This window comes from Oryx dammah, unplaced genomic scaffold (genome assembly GCF_014754425.2).
Source record: "Oryx dammah isolate SB20612 unplaced genomic scaffold, SCBI_Odam_1.1 HiC_scaffold_6, whole genome shotgun sequence".
In the NCBI taxonomy this organism is placed as follows: Eukaryota; Metazoa; Chordata; class Mammalia; order Artiodactyla; family Bovidae; genus Oryx; species Oryx dammah.
Genome location: NW_024070190.1, coordinates 35,716,118 through 35,736,347, shown reverse-complemented (window position 1 = coordinate 35,736,347; position 20,230 = coordinate 35,716,118). Strand labels below are relative to the sequence as shown.

The window sequence follows — 20,230 nt, the reverse complement described above, 5'->3', positions numbered from 1 at the left end:
GCAATGGTGGTAATAAAGCCAAACTGCCTTTTCAAGTTTCTATAATTAATTATATCCTGAAACAGCATCACTTTTTTCTCTGTCCTCTCTTACTCTTGATTTGGACCTATTCCACCCGAACCCACTTCTTGGAAGAAAACACGTACTTCATTAGGAACTGCTGCTGCTGTTAAGTCGCTTCAGTTGTGTCCGACTCTGTGCAACCCCATAGATGGCAGCCGACCAGGCTCCCCTGTCCCTGGGACTCTCCAGGCAAGAACACCGGAGTGGGTTGCCATTTCCTTCTCCAATGCATGAAAGTAAAAAGTGAAAGTGAAGTCGCTCAGTTGTATATTTAAAACTGCAAAGTCAAGAATCCCTGATATATTTAATTATATATTAACTCTGTGTTGGTTGGAAGTACTTATCCCATGGAGAGTTACTCAGTAAACCATCTTTGCACAAGTTGGTGGTCTCAGTCTATGTCTTCATAAATGTTTGATCATAATTACATCACTGGGACAGTCTCAGTGAAAAGAGGATAATTTAAGAAAGATAAGGAATCAGGAAATATAGACGTACATACCATCAATAAAAAATAGAGTAATATTTCATTTACTTGACTTCTAAAGGGAAATAGGGATCCCCAATAGGGTTGAAAATTCTGTTATTTAGAAAAATTATAATAAGGAAGAAAAGAGTAAGGCCACTTAAGAAACCATTGTGACAGCAAAGGAATTCTTTGATACTGTTCAATAAAGATTAAACACCAAAAAATTGTAGCAGGGATTTTTGTGGGCGTTATGGGGTGTGGAGCCAAAATGACCAAAATGACCAAAAATAGCAAGATAAGACTGGAGGAAAAGCAGGTATCATATCCAAAACTAGGAAAATAAATTAAAAGGCAGTCCACTGCTTTTGAAAGAAGAATGTGTGCCCAGAAGAAGAACTCTATATTTTCATGGCTGATGCCCTCCCCAGAAAGAATATTTATAATATATTATTTTATAATAGGATGTTGAGTGTGTATGAGAGAAAAGGGGGTGGAGGGAGGAGGAGAGAGAGAAAGAGCTGACTACAGGATTCCTGGGAAAGGAACTATTTATACTGAGGAAAATACCTTCAGGTGTAGATGGGGATAGTGATATCTGAGTATACAAATTAGCAGAGATCAAGTCAATAGTGGCTTGATAGAATATGAGAGAAAACAAAGAGCAGGTAGTGAGAAGAGGCGGAAGGACAATGAGATGAAGCTGCTAAAGGATTCTAAATGCTAAGAGTATATCACTTAGAATATACTGTTATACTACAGAATCCCCTCCTTTTCATCTTCCCAAGTTTGTAATGTTTGCAATACATACATAAAAATGCATTGTAAGGGAGTGTGTGTGTGTGTGTGTGTGTGTGTGTGTGTGTGTGTGTTAAAGAGGGAAAGGGTCTACTTCCAAGTATGAATTAACATACCATAGAATACAAGCAGAAAGATCATCCATAAGCTAAAGTAATTCTGTGGAAGCAGAAACTTGGAGTCAGAGGTGACCCTGAGAATATGAGCGTAACAGAATTTGCAGAAACCTTGGGGATAACATCACACTAACAGAATGAAGGCTCAAGCCAATTATACCTAGGTCTTGAAAGTGAAAGGAAAAGTCACGCAGTTGTGTCCGACTCTTTGCGACCCCATGGACTACAGTCCATGGAATTCTCCAGGCCAGAATACTGGAGTGGGTACCTTCCCCTTCTCCAGGGGATCTTCCCAACCCAGAGACTGAACCCAGGTCTCCCACATTGCAGGCGGATTCTCTACCAGCTGAGCCACAAGGGAAATCCAGAAGGAAGCAGAGAAGTGGTTTGCAGTAAGTAGAATATGAGTAATTGAAAACTGGAGGTCAAAAAAATAGAAAGAAAAGAAATAAAAGCAAGCAAGCAATGATCACTTAGAGCTCTTACGGGGTTACTAAAATTAAGTCAATCTATGTCTTCTATGCCAAACTAACCTCATTTCTATATAACTGGGGTTACTAGACTGATGAATCCGTGATACCACAGAGAATACATCTTAATTTCAGAAAGGTCTTTGAGAAAGTGCTTGAGGATAAAATAAAGAAACATAAACATAGTTCATACAGCAACCCAATGAAGTGAGTTTGAAGCTCATTTCAACAACTTTATTCAAAATGTGTGAATATTTGATCTTATCTAAAATAAAGCTATATCACTATTTTCCATGTCATTAGACATTTTTTCAGGAATAACTAGTAGAAGAAATCTGAAAATGACACCCAGGTTAGGAGGGGAAGATAAATCAAAAGTCAAGAAAGTCCAAAAGGATATTAGAAAAGACATAATTAACAAGACAAAATTCAATGAATATAAAGATAACATCGATCTTTACATATAATAATAAAAAGATAAACTGTATCAGAAGAAGAGGGCTTCCCAGGTGGCACTAGTGATAAAGAGCCTGACTGCCTATGCAGGAGGTATAATAGACACAGGTTCAATCCCTGGGTTGGAAAGATTCCCTGGATGAGGGCACAGCAACCCACTCCAGTATTCTTATCTGGAGAATCCCATGGACAGAGGAGCCTGGTGGGCTACAGTCCATGGGGTTGCAAAGAGTTGGACACAACCGAAGTGACTTAGATACATCAAAGAAGGAAGACCTAGATTAAGAGTAGTCCAAGTTCAGAGACTGTTCACAAAAACACTGTGAACCAACAACATGACAAGGGTATCATAATAGGTAAGATAATGTTAGACATTAAATCAGAGAGGTAATTATCTGAGCAAATTATGGAGTGTTCTTATCAGAACATTTTTTTATTTCAAGATGATTTGACTTCAACATTTCATGGCTGTTACCTATCATCTAGAATATGCATAGCAAAGGATTTATAGAGATGATTCTTGGGATTTCTGTTTCTTATATTGGCAGATTAGTAATTCAATCCAGCCCTTCTGCTGAAGAAAACTAACAAGATTTGATGAAATATAAAATACTTCATGTTAAAAACATTAAAGATCTAACAAAAGAGTGAGGAAATTCCTGAGATAAATTCCAGATGAGGTAATGTTTCATATACAAAGACAGCCATTCACATAAGACAAGACACCATCAGCATAATAAAAACTGACATAATGACAGTAGCACCAGCAAACACGCAGGGAGTCCAGGCGCTGACGTTTTCAAACTTTAACCATAAAACAAATCTGCTTATAATGCTCAAGTACGTCAAAATCAAGACTGAAACAAAATCATACAAGATATGCAAGTTTCAAAAGTCAAGAATTTTTAGCTTAAATAAGAGAAGATATACGTAAGTCCTAAGAGTAATCATCAGTTATTTGAAAATGCAGTTCCTATTGCCTTGATTCTGTGTTGCTCCAGAAGATAAACTAGAAGCAGTGAAAGAAAATAGCAGGGATGCAGCTTTAAGCTCAGCTTGAGAAAAATGTCTTCAATGACAGGATTGCAGCCTAAGAGGCTCCTCTGTCTATGGGATTTTCCAGGCGAGAATACGAGTGGGTTGCCATTTCCTTCTGCACTTCAATGACTAGAATTATCCAAAATACACTTTACTGTCTAACAGAATTGAGATTGCTATCACTGTACATGATCATCTATATTGTTAGACCGTTGTGTCTATTTCATACTGAAGGACAGTCTATCTACTTCAGCAAGATACTAGATTAGAAAGGCACTGAAGTTTCTCCACTATGATTTTTTCATTCTAAGTACAAATTTAATAGAATCATAAACTAAAAATATTCTAAACCACTATATCCCAACATGCGGTCTGAGAAAACACGAAGATTAATATATTATAGAAGACTTCTAGAGTCACGAAATTTGGGAAACCCTGGGTTAAGCAAAGTTAAACAAGTTTCTTTGTTTTGACATTTCTCACCAACTTTAATGTGCTAATGTGCATCATACATTAAGAGAAGAACTTCCCTCGCAGTCCAGTGGTTAAGACTCCACATTTCTAATGCAGGGGACATGGGTTCCATCCCTAGTTGGTGAACTAAATTCCTACATAGCTGTGCAGCCAATAAATAAATAAATAAAGCATTCAAAGGGAATTTCTGTGTGCAGCACAGACCATTAAAAAGCTTTTTTTCATGCTGCATATTTAGAAGACAGGCTCTGCAGAATACTTCTCAGGGAATGTTGGGCTATATAATTCTATTCTTAATCTCCAAAAAATCTTTTTCAACTAGCCTTCATTCTGTGTGAAACATTAAAAGAACTGAGTTGAATAATACAACTCAAATTATACAAATAATTTATATAATATTATATACTATATAATATTAATAATACAAATAATACAAATACAACTTATAAATTTTATTAAGATGTAACAATAAAAAAACTGTCACAATTTACCTGTCACAATAAGGTCTTCCCTTTTTCATAGATAAAGTATTATTGTTTGATTAGATATGCTTACAAGTGATTTAAATGATCTAGCCCAAGTTCAGGCTCTAATGAGGAATCAATAAATGTGGGAAAGAGTGGCTAGAGTTAAGAATGCCTCCTCCTACTGACTTACCTTAATTCCCTTAACAATTTGCTATAAGCCCATGAACTTGTCTAAACATTTCTGAAACCTATTTATAGTGAAAGCTGTTCTAACACTTGAAGAACTAAGCTCCCAAAGTTGCTTTTATCTATTGCCTTGAGCAAGCTTCTTAAATTCAATATGCCTCAGGTTTTTTTTTCATCTATAAAATAGGAATCATAATCACTGAGCTGCTGTGATGTTGAACTAAAGGAGATAATCCCCCACATTTCTTGACCCATTATAAAAACACAGTAACTATTAAGTATAATTTTATTACAAAAATAGCACTTTGTTTTTCTTTGATCTACAATAAACTCCTGCTTCATGTGAATGATACGATATGTGTGAATTACCTAGCACAGTGCCTAGTAGTTAGTAGCAATCAATTACAATGTTAGTGAAGGGTCTCATGGTCTTATATATATAGTTACTCCCTAATTGATTATAAGGGAAGTAATTTTCACCTTACAAAAGCCTTTCATTCTGCCCTATCCCAACAAATCCAGAGTTAAAACATAGGAACTATTGGGTCATGTGACTAGGAATTATCCAGCATTTAATCTTTCATAACCACTTATGGCTATAATATTTATTAGCATCTGTATTCACATATGTTTGTCGTTGCTCAGTTGCTAAGTCATGTCCAACTCTCCTGCGACACCATAGACTAGCCCACCAGATTCCTCTGTCCATGGGATTTCCCAGCCAAGAATACTGGAGTGACTTGCCATTTCCTTCTCCAGGTGATCTTTCCAACTCAGGGACGGAACACACATTGCTTGCACTGGCAGGTGGATTCTTTACCACTGGGCCATCAGGGAAGCCCTCCTTCAGGGATCACAGGATTGTCATAGTGAAGGGGCTTGCATAACTCAATGAATCTATGAACCAAGCAATGCAAGGCCACCAAGACAAGTGGGTAATAGTGAAGAGTTCTGACAAAATGTGGTCCACTGGAGAAGGAAATTGCAACCCACTCTTGTATCCTTGCCTGAAGAACCACATGGACAGCATGAAAAGTCAAAAAGATATGATGCGGGAAGAAGTGACCCCCAGGTCCGAAGGTGATTAATATGCTACTGGGGAAGAGCAGAGGGCAATTACTAATAGCTCCAGTAAGAATGAAGAAGCTAAGCCAAAGTGAGAATAACACTCAGCTGTGGATGTGTTTGGTAGTGAAAGTAAAGTTTGAGGCTCTAAAAAACAATATTGCACAGGAATCTGGAATGTTAGGTCCATGGATCGAGATAATTTGGATGTAGTCAAGCAGGAGATGGCAAGATTGAACACTGACATCTTAAGAATCAGGGAACTAAAATGGACAAAAATGGGAGAATTTAATTCACATGACCATTTTATCTACTACTGTGGGCAAGAATCCCTTAGAAGAAATGAAGTAGCCCTCACAGTCAACAAAAGAGTCCAAAATACAGTACTTGACTGCAATCTGAAAAACAACAGAATAATGTCAGTTTGTTTCAAGGTAAACAATTCAACATCACAGTAATCCAATCTATACTCCAGCCAAAGAAGCTAAAGTTGACCTGTTCTCAGAAGACCTTTAGCACCTTCTAGAACTAAAACCAAAAAAAGATGTCCTTTTCATCATAGGGGATTGGAATGCAAAAGTAGGAAGTCAAGAGATACTCAGGAAAAAACAGGCAAGTTTGGCCTTGGAGTACAAAATGAGGCAGGGCAAAGAGTTTAGTCAAGAGAACACGCTGGTGACAGCAATCACCCTCTTCCAAAAACACAAGCGATGACTATAGACATGGACATCAACAAATGGTCAATACCAAAATAACATTAATTATGTTTTTTTATAGCCAAAGATGGAGAAGCTCTATACAGACAGTAAAAACAAGAACTGGAGCTGACTGTGGCTCTGATCACAGCTCTTTATTGCAAATTTCAGGCTTAAATTGACGAAAGTAGGGAAAACCATTAGGCCATTCAGGTATGACCAAAATAAAATTCTTTATGATTATATTAATATAGTGGAGGTGATGAATAGATTCAAGGCATTAGATCTGGTAGGCAGAGTGGCTGAAGAACTATGGACTGAGATATATAACATAGTAAAGGAGGCAGTGACTGAAACCATCTCCAAAAAAAGAAATGCAAGAAGAGAAAGTGGTTGTCTGAGGAGGCTTTACAAATAGCTGGGGAAAGAAGAGAAGTGAAAGGCAGGGAGAATAGGAAAGATATACCAAGCTGAAGGCAGAGTTATAGAGAATAGCAAAGAGAGATAAGAAGGCATTCCTAAATGAACAATGCAAAGAAATCGAGGAAAACAATAGAATGGGAAAGACTAGAGATCTCTTCAAGAAAACTGGAGATATCAAAGGAATATTTCATGCAAGGATGGGCCCGATAAAGAATAGAAATGGTAAGGACCTAACAGAAGCAGAAGATATTAAGAAGAGGTGGCAAGAATACACAGAAGAACCATACAAAAAAGTTCTTAATAACCACAATGGTGTGGTCACTCACCTAGGGCCAGGAATTCTGGAATGTGAAGTTAGGTGCGCCTTAGGAAGCATTACTATGAACGAAGCTCATGGAGGTGATGGAATTCCAGCTGAGCTATTTCAAATCCTAAAAGATGATGCTGTTAAAGTGCTGCATTCAATATGTCAGCAAATTTGGAAAACTCAGCAGTGGCCACAGGACTGGAAAAGGTCAGTTTTCATTTCAATCCCAAAGAAGGGCAATGCTAAAGAACACTCACACTACTGTACAATTGTGTTCATTTAACATGCTAGCAAAGTTATACTCAAAATCTTTCAAGTTAGGCTTCAACAGTATGTGAACCAAGAACTTCCAGATGTATAAGCAGAGTTTAGAAGAGGCAGAGGAACCAGAGATCAAATGGCAAACATCTGTTGGATCATGGAGAAAGCAAGGCACTTCCAGAAAAATATCAGCTTCTGCTTCATTGACCATGCTAAAGCCTTTGACTGTGTGGATCACAACAAGCTGTGGAAAATTCTTAAAAACATAGAAGTACCAGACCACCTTACCTGCCTCCTTTATGCAGGTCAAGAAGTAACAATTAGAATCAAACATGGAACAATGGACTGATTCAAAATTGGGAAAGTAGTAGTCAAGCCTATATATGGTCACTTTGCTTGTTCAAATTACATGCAGAGTACATCATGGAAAATACCAGGTTCAGTGAATCACAATGTGGAATCAATATTGCTGGGAGAAATATCTACAACCTCAGATATTCAGATGATACCAACTCTAATGGCAGAAAGTGAAGAGGAACTAAAGAGCCTCTTGATGAGGGTGAAAGAGAAGAGTGGAAAAAGCTGGCTTGAAACTCACCATTCAAAAAACTGAGATCATGGCATCTGGTCCCATCACTTCATGGCAAATAGAAGGAGGAAAATTGGAAGCAGTGACATATTTTACCTTCTTGGGCTCCAAAATCACTGTAGACAGTGACTGCAGCCATGAAATTAAAAGACACTCACTCCTTGGAAAAAAGCAATGACAAACCTAGACAGCATATTAAAAAGCAGAGACATCACTTTGCTGATAAATGTCCATATAGTCCAAGCTATGGTTTTTCCAGTAGCCATGTATGGATGTGAAAGTTGGACAATTAAGAAAGCTATCACCAAAGAAGTGATGCTTTCAAATTATGGTCCTGGAGAAGACTCTTGAGAGTCCCTTGGACTGCAAAGAGATCAAACCAGTCAATCCTAAAGGACATCAATCCTGAATATTCACTGGAAGGATTGATGCTGAAGCTGATGCTCCGAAACTTTGGCCACCTGATGCGAAGAACTGACTCACTCGGAAAGATCCTGATGCTGGGGAAGATTTAAGGCAAAAGGAGAAGAGGTCAGCAGAGGATGAGATGGTTGGATAGTATCACAGACTCAATGAACATGAATTTGAGCAAGCTCCAGGAAACAGCAGAAGACAGAGGAGCCTCGTGTGATGCAGTCCATGGGGTCACAAGTGTTAGACCCAACTTAGCTGAAGTGAACAACAACAAATATTCACATATTAAAAAATGAATCTCAAAAATGTTCAGAGATTTGTTTAAGGTGTCCAGGAAACCATCAATCAAGTAATAAAAAATATTCTTCAAATATTGCACCTACAAATCTGGTAGACAGTGGCGGGGGATGAGAACTAATCCTTTTCCCGAAAAGCTACTTAACAACAAAAACGGTGCCAAATTGACTTTTTGCACAAATAAACTATCAAAAGAAAAGGAATATGAAAGTATAAATGTCTTTTTAACCCTACTTTAGGGTTAAAATAAACATTAGTAAGTATAATAGTTTTAGTCACTCAGTCATGTCCGATTCTTTGCTACCCCATGGACTGTATAGCCCTCCAGGCAAGAATACTGGAGTGGGTTGCCATTCCCTTCTCCAGAGAGTAAGTAAGAGAATAATGCAAAAAAAAAAATAATAATTAGCTTAGCAATTAGAGAAAATAATTTTGACAAGAAGGTCATTCAGCAAGGCATTTGCTTAATAAAGTTAGAATAGTCACCAAGCACCTTTATGGAAATGCAGATATATTTATGAACAGAAGAGCCAGGGTCCTATTTAAAGTGAAAGAAAAAGAAGAGACTCCAAAGTGTTCTTTGCAACCTTTTCATCTCGACACTACTAATGACAGTCAAACTGAATAAATTAAGAAAGTGATAAAGGCTAAAAGAAATTGTCCTTCTACTAAACCATTGCTAAATGGTTTTGTCTAGCAAAATAAAGCAAATGAGATATCTTTCTGCCTTTGTTATCTCCTAGTTTAAATATGTTCTTTACTCTTATTAAATAAATACATTTATACATTTTCATAATGCATTGCTACAGACAACACAGACTACCTGGAAACATGTACTGTTTACCTTGGATCAAGAGGAGCTGGCAAAAGGAGTTTTCATTTACAATTAAGACAAACTTCCACATGCCTTAAGCTTCAAGGTTTTTCTTTCTCAAATAATTTATATTCACAGATTTATTTTCTATATTATCTTTATAATTATGTCATTATGTATTTATTTACATACCTATATAGGGCATAATAACTTAAATGGTCAAAAGCCTAGAAATTTTCTAGCCATTTCCTTATCAATAAGCCTTCTTCTGTTTTTCAGTCTCCCACTGGCTTTAAAACTCACTTCTGGCTTCATTCTTGTGAAGTATGCATTAGTTTCACAACCCAATCAAGTCAACTTCTGAATGGTGACATTAAGAAATGAGAGTAGAGATGTGCTCGGATTGATGCTGGGTTCAGAAAATGGAATTATAAGTGAGAACAATGCCAAGGTAAACTAAGTCATCTTTTACTTACAGCTGACACGTGCTGCAAGAGACACATGACATCAATCATATCTGCGAGGACAAGGAGTCTGGTAACTGCGGCCAACAAGGCACGGGCGGCCTGAACCACAGCTTCCCTTTTCGGGAGATAACAGGGGTCGTCTGCAAATCTCTCAGCTGATACTTTCAGAGCTTCACCTGAAACACACAACCCCAAATACATTATATTTTAAGCTTCACTTATGCCTGTTGCAGCATTTTATCATCCAACCTAATTCCAAGTACATTCCATGACTAAGCATAATATTAAACTATTGTCACTCAACACTAGAACATCGTCTCTTAATAAAAAATGCACTTTCAAATTGATATTTGTTTTTGATAAATGTTCTGGAGTTTAAGAATCATGGTACCATTTTTCTGCATGAAAACTGTGTTCAATTGACTAGCAACATCTAATAAAATTGCTGTCAACTTCTGCATTTGCTGAATCTCATTTGCTGTGAAAGGTTTCATTACTAAGACTTCAATCGGAAATAATTTTGTTTATAAAAATAAGATAAATCTTCACTGAGTTACATTCCAACTCAATGGATATTAGAAAAGAAATAGCCTTTAAGACAGTAAGACAGCATTTCTCTGATAAAAGTTTAACAAAGGTAGATTTATTCTAAATTGTCAACATACTAAATAAACTATATCCTAAACTTAGTCACGGAAATATTTCACAGTACTTGTTAGAGAAATATACTCCTATTTTTAAGGTTTCTTCATTTAAAATATTTTCTTTATAAAAGTAACATGCACCAATTTATTTTAAGAAGTTCACAGTTCAGAAAGGTGCAAAATGAAAAATCCCTCTTTACTCCATTAACATAATTGCTAAAGACTTAGCTCATCCACTATTTTTTTTAATTTTTTAAATTTAAACATTTTTACTATGAAAGCAATATGTGATTTGCTACTTTTAAATAATTCACCATACTAAAGAATAAAAAGTGAATTTTTTGTTCATTTCCATAAAAATCCTCAAAACAACCATTAAGTTCTTATATCTATCCAGAAATTTTTCTATGAATGTATGTTTTATGTGTGGGCATATATATACATATATATGTACTCTTATAAATACATAACATATTTTATTGGTATATTCAGTCATATACATTCATATTATTTAAAAGATTTATATCATAGGAAAACATAGATATTATATGTTATAAAGGAAACATATAGAAGGTATAGATTCAGATTCTTTTCATAAATAGTATTATACTATAGGCTTCCCTTGTAGCTCAGTCAGTAGAAAATCCTCCTGCAATGCAGGAGACCCAGGTTCAGTCCCTGGGTCAGGAAGGTCCCCTGGAGAAGGAAATAGCAACTCACTCCAGTATTCTTGCCTGGAGAATTCCCATGGACAGAGGAGCCTGGCAGGCTACCATGGCGTTGTGAGTTGGACACAACTTAGTGACTAAACCACCACCACCATTATACTATAAAAACTTTCTACATTCTTTTCACTTATCAATTTATTTTCTTTACATATTGGGATACAGATGATCAGGAAGCAACAGGGCACAAAACTTAACAATGTGGGCACAAGTCACTTAGCCTCTTTAGGTTTCATTTTTTTCTACTATAAGTGGTTTTTGTTCAGTCACTCAGACACATCCAACTTTTTGCAACCCCATGGACAGTAGCAAGTCAGGCTTCCCTGTCCTTCACTATTTCCCAGAGTTTGCTCAAACTCACATCCATTGAATCAGTGATGCCATCCAACCATCTCATCCTCTGTCACCCTCTTCTCCTCCTGCCTTCAATTTTCCCAGCATCAGGGTCTTTTCCAATGAGTCAGCTCTTCATATCAGGTAGCCAAAGTATTGGAGTTTCAGCTTCAGCATCAGTCCGTCCAATGAACATTCAGGACTGGTTTCCTTTAGGATTAACTGGTTTGATCTCCTTGCAGTCCAAGGGACTCTCAAGAATCTTCCCCAGCAACACACTTCAAAAACCTCAATTCTTAGGCACTCAGCCTCCTTAATGGTCCAACTCTCATATCCATACATGACACCTGGAAAACCATAGATTTGACTAGACGGACTTCTGTCAGCAGAGTGATGTCTCTGCTTTTTAATACACTGTCTAGGTTTGTCATAGCTTTCCTTCCAGGGAGCAATCGTATTTTATTTTCATGGCTGCGGTCACTGTCCACACTGATTTCAGAGCCCAAGAAAACAGAATCTGTCACTGTTTCCATTTTTTGGCATCCATTTGCCATGAAGTGATGGGACTGGATGCCATGATCTTAGCTTTTTAATGCTGAGTTTTAAGCCAGGTTTTTCACCCTCCTCTTTCACTTCATCAAGAGGCTGTTTAGTTCCTCTTCCCTTTTGGACACTAGGGTGGTGTCATTTGAATATCTGAAGCTACTGATATGCCTCCCAGTGATCTTGATTCCAGCTTGTGCTTCATCCAGTCTGGCATTTCACATGATGTACTCTGCATATAAGTTAAATAAGCAAGGTGACAATATACAGCCTTTACGTACTCCTTTCCCAATTTTGAACCAGTCTGCTGTTCCATGTCCAGTTCTAACTGTTGTTTCTTGACCTGCATACAGGTTTCTCAGGAGGCAGGTAAGGTGATCTGATATTCCCATCTCTTGAAAAATTTTTCACAGTTTGCTGTGATCCACATAGTCAAAGACTTTAGCATAATCAATGTAGAAGTAGATGTTTTTCTGGAATTCTGTTTTTTTTTTTTCTGTGATCCAACAGATTTGGGCAATTAGATCTCTGGTTCCCCTGCCTTTTCTCAATATAGCTGCTACATCTGTTTCACATGCTATTGAAGCCTAGCTTGAAGGATTTTGACCATTACCTTCTAGCATGTGAAATGAGCAAAATTATGAGGTAGTCTGAACATTGTTTGGCTTGCCTTTCTTTGGGATTATAATGAAAACTGATCTTTTCCAGTTCTATGGCTACTGCTGAGTTTTCCAAATTTGCTGGCAGAAAATCAGAGGTACCAAGAGAACATTTCATGCAAAGATGGGCATGATGAAGGACAGAAATGGTAAGGACCTAACAGAAGCAGAAGAGATTAAGAAGAGATGGCAAGAATACACAGAAGAATTGTACAAAAAAGGTCTTATGAACTGGATAACCATGATGGTCTGGTCACTCACTGTAAATGTAGCTGATAATAGTAAGAATAATTTTTATGAAGATTAAATAAGAGCAGTGTTTGGAACTTACTAAGACTTGATTAGCTGTTTTGTCATTCTTTTTAATGCTTGAATAAAATTACATTTAATTGATATATTATAACTTACTTTTCCAGGCCTTCCATTTTGTTAGTAATGCTTTTTCCAGTTTTGTTGAGAAATAATTGGCATGTATCACTGCATAAGTTTAAGGCATAGAAAATGATGGTTTGATTTACATATATTGTAAAAAAAATACTATCAGATTAAGTTCATCTGATAGTAACATTTATCATTTTGTGTAAATAAAGGAAAAGAAGGAAGAAAAGGGGAAAAAATGTTCTTTGTGATGAGAGTTCAAGATTTACTCTCTTATCAATTCTCCTTTATATAATACAGCAGTATTAACAATGTCACAGTGTTGTACATTGCATCCCTCGTACTCATCTAAATGGTAAATGTGTACCTTTTGACCATATTTATCTAACTCCCCCTCCCACCACACTCAACCTCTGGTTGAGTGCAACTGCAAGTCTGATCTCTTTTGTTATGAGTTTGGTCTTATTTTTGCTTTTTAGATTTCACAAGTAAGTGAAATCATAAAGTATTTGTCTGCCTTTGTCTGACTTATTTCACTTAGAATAATGCCTTCAGGGTCCCCCACTATTGTTTCATATGGTAGGATTTCCTCATTTTTTGTGGATGAATAATAGTGCATTGTGTATATGCCACATCTTCTTTATCCATTCATTCATCTGTGGACACTTAGGTTGTTCCCATGTCTTGACTATTGTAAATAATGCCTCTGTGAACATGGGGATACAGATAACTTTTTTATTTCATGTTTTTGTTTGCTTTACATATATTAACAGAAGTGGAATTGCTGAATCACACCATAGTTCTATTTTTAAATTTTTGAGAGTCCTTCATACAGTTTTCCATTAAAATCACACCAATAGTATACAAGGATTCCCTTTTCTTCACACTCACACCATTAAGCTCTTATCAGATATATGGTTTGCAAATATTTTTCTCCATTCCATAAATTATCTTTTTACTTTGTTGATGACTTCTTTCACTGTAAGAAATTTTCTACTTTGATCTAGTTCCACTTGTCTATTTTTCATTTTGTTTCTTATGCTTCAGGTGTCATATCCAAAAATATCATTACTGAGGTTCATCACAAGAGGATTTATTCTTCTGTTATTTTCCTAGGAATTTAATGGTTTCAGACATTACATTTAAATATTTAATCCATTTGGAGTTAATTTTTCTGATTGATGTAAGATAGGAGTCCAGTTTCATTCTTTTATATATGAAATTCAATGATCCCAGCACTATTTATTGAAGAGAGACATCACTTTGCTGACAAACGTCCATATAATCAAAGCTATGATTTTTCCAGTAGTTATGCAGAATGTGAGAGTTGGACCATGAAGAAGGCTGAGCATGGAAGAATTGATGCTTTCGAAGTGTGGTGCTGGAGAAGACTCTTGAGAGTCCCTTGTACTGCAAGGAGATCAAACCAGTCAATCCTAAAAGAAGTCAACCCTGACTATTCATTGGAAGGACTGGTGCTCAAGCTGAAGCTCCAAACTTTGGCCACCTGATGCAAAGAGCCACCTCACTGGAAAAGATCCTAATCTGGGAAAAGATTGAGAGCAAGAAGAGAAGGAATGACAGAAGGTGAGATGGTTGGCTGGAATCACTGATTGAATGGACATGAGTTTGGGCAGACTCAGGGAAATAATAAAGGACAAGAAAGCCTGGCATGCTGCAGTTCATGAGGTTGCAAAGAGTTGCACATGACTTAGCAACTGAACAATAACAACAACAATTTATTAAAGAAACTGTCTTTTATCCTTTGAGTTCTCATCTCTCTTCATAAATATTAGTTGACTATAAATGCTTGGGTTATTTCTGGGCTCTTGATTCTCTCCTATGGATCTGTTTGCCTTTATGTATGAGGCCCCTATTGAACACACAAATTATTTCCAACTTTTTTCTATTTCAAACAATACTACAAAGAATGCCCATAACATGTATCTTTGCATGTGTGGACAAATTTAGCTGTAGCATAAATTCTTAAAATTAGAATTGCTGAGTCAGAGGTAAATGAATTTTAAGTATTGATATACATGCCAAAAAATTCTCTAAACACAGCCACCTCACCACTGAAGGGGCCTGTTTCATCTACTTTACTCGATGAGTATTTATTCACAATCTTCAGCATAAAGAAAATACAATAAATTATTATTGAAAATAACAAGAATAATATTTCTTAATAAGCAATACCATGAGAGGTAACAAGATGGCAGAATAGAAGAGTGTGTACTCATCTTCTCCTGAGAGAACTTCAAAATATGACCATTATATCTACTACTGTGGGCAAGAATCCCTTAGAATAAATGGAGTAGCCATCATGGTCAACAAAAGAGTCCAAAATGCAGTACTTGGATGCAATCTCAAAAATGACAGGATGATCCCTGTTTATTTCCAAGGCAAACCATTCAATATCACAGTAATACAATTCTATGCCCCAACCAGTAATGCTGAAGAAGCTGAAGCTGAACAGTTCTATGAAGACCTACAAGACCTTCTAGCACTAACACCCAAAAAAGATGTCCCTTTCCTTATAGGGGACTGGAATGCAAAAGTAGGAAGTCAAGAGCTACCTGGAGTAACAGGCAAACTTGGCCTTGGAGTACAAAATGAAGCAGGGCAAAGGCTCACAGAGATTTGCCAAGAGAACACACTGGTCATAGCAAACACCCTCTTCCAAAAACACAAGAGAAGACTCTACACGTGGACATCACTAGATGGTCATACCAAAATCAGATTGATTATATTCTTTGCAGCCAAAGATGGAGAAGCTCTATACAGTCAGCAAAAATAAGACCAGGAGCTGACTAAGCTCAGATCATGAAATCCTTATTGCCAAATTCAGACTTAAATTGAAGAAAGTAGGGAAAACCACTAGACCATTCAGGTATGATCTAAATCAAATCCCTTATGATTATATGGTGGAAGTGACATATAGATTCAAGAGATTAGATCTGCTAGAGAGCCTGAAGAACTATGGATGGAGGTTCATGACATTGTACAGGAGGCAATGATCAAGACCATCCCCAAGAAAAAGAAATGCAAAAAGGCAAAATGGCTGTATGAGGAGGCCAAAGAAATAGCTGAGAAAAGAAGAGAAGCTAAAAGAAAAAAATATAAAAGGAAGATATACCCATTTGAATGCAGAGTTCCAAAGAATATCAAGGAGAAATAAGAAAGCCTTCTTCAGTGATCAATGAAAATAAATAGTAGAAAGAAATAGAATGGGAAACACTAGAGATCTCTTCAGGAAAATCAGAGATATCAAGGAAACATTTCATGTAAAGATAGTCACAATAAAGGATAGAAATGGTATGGACCTAACAGAAGCAGAAGATATTAAGAAGAGGTGGCAAGAATAAACAGAAGAACCATATAAAAAAGATCTTCACAACCGAGATAATCAAGATAGTGTGATTCACTCACCTAGAGCCAGACATCCTGGAATGTGAAGTCAAGTGGGCCTTAGGAAGCATCACTACTTACAAAGCTAGTGGAGGTGATGGAATTCCAGTTGAGCTATTTCAAATCATAAAACACGATGCTATGAAAGCGCTGCACTAATATGTCAGCAAATTTGGAAACTCAGCAGTGGCCACAGGACTGGAAAAGGTCAGTTTTCATTCCAATCTCAAAGAAAGGCAATGCCAAAGAATGTTCAAACTACTGCACAATTGCACACATCTCACACTCTAGCAAACTAATGCTCAAAATTCTCCAAGCTAGGCTTCAACAGTATATGAACCGTGAACTTCCAGATGTTCAAGCTGGATTTAGAAAAGGCAGAAGAACCAGAGATCAAGTTGTCAACATCTGTTGGGTAATTGAAAAAGCAAGAGAGTTCCAGAAAAACATCTACTTCTGCTTTATTGACGACACCAAAGCCTTTGACTGTGTGGATCACAACAAACTGTGGAAAATTCTTCAAGAGAAGGGAATACCAGACCACCTGACCTACTTCCTGAGAAACCTGTATGCAGGTCAAGAAACAACAGTTAGAACTGGACATGGAACAACAGACTGGCTCCAGATCAGGAAAGGAGTATGTCAAGGCTGTATATTGTCACCCTGCTAATTTAACTTAAATGCAGTTACATCACGCAAACTGTTGGAGTGGATGAAGCACAAGCTGGAATCAAGATTGCCCAGAGAAATATCAATAACCTCAGACACGCAGATGACACCACCCTCATGGGAGAAAGCAAAGAAGAAATAAAGAGCCTCTTGATGAAAGTGAAAGAGGAGACTGAAAAACTTGGCTTAAAGCTTAACATTCAGAAAACTAAGATCATGGCATCTGGTCCCATTACTTCATGCAAATAGATGGGGAAACAATGGAAACAGTGACAGACTTTATATTTTGGGGCTCCAAAATCACTGCAGATGGTGACTGCAGCCATGAAATTAAAAGACACTTGTTCCTTGGAAGAACAGTTATGACCAACCTAGACAGCTTATTTAAAAGCAGAGACTTTACTCTGCCAGCAAATGTCCATCTAGTCAAAGCTATGGTTTTTCCAGTAGTCATGTATGGATGTGAGAGGTGGACTATAAAGAAAGCTGAGCACCAAAAAATTGATGCTTTTGAACTGTGGTGTTGGAGAAGACTCTTGAGAGTCCCTTGGACTGCAAGGAGGTCAAGCTAGTCCATTCTAAAGGAAATCCGTCCTGAATATTCATTGGAAGGACTGATGCTGAAGCTGAAGCTCCAGTACTTTGGCCACATGATGTGAAGAAGTAACTCATTTGTAAAGACCCTGATGCTGGGAAAGATTGAAGAAAGGAGGAGAAGGAGATGACAGAGGATGAAATGGCTGGATGGTATCACCAACTTGATGGACATGAGTTTGAGCAAGCTCCAGGAATTGGTGATGGACAGGGAAGCCTGGCATGCTTCAGTCCATGGGGTCGCAAAGAGTCAGACACATGTGAGTGACTGAACAGAACTGAACTGAAGCAACACCAAGTTAGGAACTCAGGCTGTGAAGTCAGACACTTCTGAGATCAAATTCTTATCTGCCACTTCTAGTTCTGAGACTGCAGACAGTTAAATATTTTCAGTGTCCTTATCAATAGGAAATGGATTAAAATATTAATTGTCTCACAGTGTTTCTAGGATGTTTAAATGAAATATATTTTATAATATACATTTAACACAGTATCTGAACATGAAACACACTCAACAAATGTTAGCTGTTATTTTCTCAGGAAATTTCTAGTAGAGACAGTAAATTTTTAAACCAGTAAATGGTTTTTTTTATGTGTTTCTCTGCAAGTCAGAATTGCTACTAGGAGACAGGAAAATTAAAGTGACCTCTGAAATTAATAGAGCAAATGAATTCCCACAAAAGATTATCTTTTCTTGTCATGTGTCTGAATTGTAAAGTTATAATAGCCTTTATAGAATATTGTCTTTGACTTCACATACTAAAACTAAATATATATTCAAAAAGAATTATATGTTCTTGACTCTAAAGATGTTAAGATGTTGAACAACTGGCTAAAGAGACATACTCAGAAAAAGGTCATTTAAACCTTAAACAATTACAGTCTTTGTCTCTGTTAAGGCAATATGAAGACCCAACCAAGTAGCATTGTTGGGTTATTCCTGAAAAAATTAAAAAAAAAAAAGTTACTCCTTAATAAAGATGTAGTAAGTAAACTTTCCTATTACTGGACTTACTACCCTCCCTCCTCTGTAATACTGCCAATCTTTTCCAGCTGTTTTCAGTCCATACTTCTGCTTTCAACATAAACATTACTTTCTGCAGGAAGCCTTAGTCCCCTCTTACTAAGCATAGGGTTCTATGCTTCCTATCATAATCCTTATCATCACTTATTGTGTGAGTGCATGCTAAGTCATTTCAGTCGGGTCCAGCTCTTTGCGACCCTATGGACTATAGCCCACCAGGCTTCTCTGTCCATGGGATTCTCCAGGCAAGAATACTGAAGTGGATTGCTGTGCCCTCCACCAGGGGATCTTCCTGATCCAGGGATTGAAACTGCATCTCTTATATCTTCTGCATTGGTAGGTGGGTTCTTCACCACTAGCGTCACCTGGGAAGCCTTCACTTATTGCAATAACCTGTATCAAAGCCTATCTTTTCTTCTGAATCAGAAGACTGTGAGTGTAAGAGGTGTACTGGTCCTGTCATCACAATATTCAGAGTGTAGCATAGCACGTGTGTCTGTGGGCTTTCCAAATGGCTCAGTGGTAAATAAACTCCTTGCCCAATGCAGGAGACGTGGGGTTCAATCCCTGGGTCAGAATCCCCTGGAGAAGGAAATGGCAACCTACTCCAGTATTCTTGCCTGGGAAATCACAAAACAACAACAATAAGGACTCTTGTGAGAGCAAGAGAAATACTGGTGCTGGTCACTACAATATTCACAGCATCTAGAATAACACTTACTCTCTCGCATAATCCTATACACTGAATGTGTATTGTTGAATGAATACATGAATAAACATTATTCAACTTTCCTTTGACAAGTTTTTGTTGTTATCTGTATAACACAGATCCATCACAGGCATCTGAGATCTAGAGCATTTTGCAGCCCAAGTTCATCACTGAGAGTCAACAAACACTGATACAATCTAAGCAGGGCTCAGGTAGAGACCTGTACAAAGTACTAAGAGGCACAGAGGAAAAGGACCTATCTCTGTGTGAGGTGTCAGAGGACACGTAACTAAATACTCTAGGTAAGAGCAGTATGTTCCAGCTATTGACAAAGATAGACAACTTATAGAATTTAGCTAATTCCCAGCTAAATCAGAGAAAATAGATATTTTCCTAATTAAACATTTAAAAAGTATAACAAATTTCCCTTCTATCTAGAATATTAGCATCTGTGCTTTATAAAGTCTACATGTGAGGAGTTTATTCTTCTGAAATAATTCCCAATCTTTCTTATAACACTTTTACCTTGAAGTTAATTGAAAATTTTACTTTCAAAACACATACAAATAAAAAACTATATTTTTCCTTCAAGAAATTCCACTTTATATATAAAAGCAATTTACTGTATGTCATAAAAATATCACAAGAACTAGATTCAGAAAGTTTCCTTTCTACTGG

The 20,230-nt window shown here is 37.1% G+C and overlaps 1 protein-coding gene across 2 annotated transcripts in view; it reads right to left on the bottom strand.

Moving 5' to 3' along the window:
• CTNNA3 (catenin alpha 3) overlaps positions 1 to 20,230 on the bottom strand; it is a 1,846,273-nt gene that overhangs the window by 1,694,416 nt on the left and 131,627 nt on the right. For both annotated transcript variants that reach the window (XM_040242231.1, XM_040242230.1), the window contains exon 4: positions 9,876 to 10,042. In XM_040242231.1, the coding sequence (XP_040098165.1) occupies positions 9,876 to 10,042 (167 nt within the window). The remainder of the gene's footprint in view (positions 1 to 9,875; positions 10,043 to 20,230) is intronic.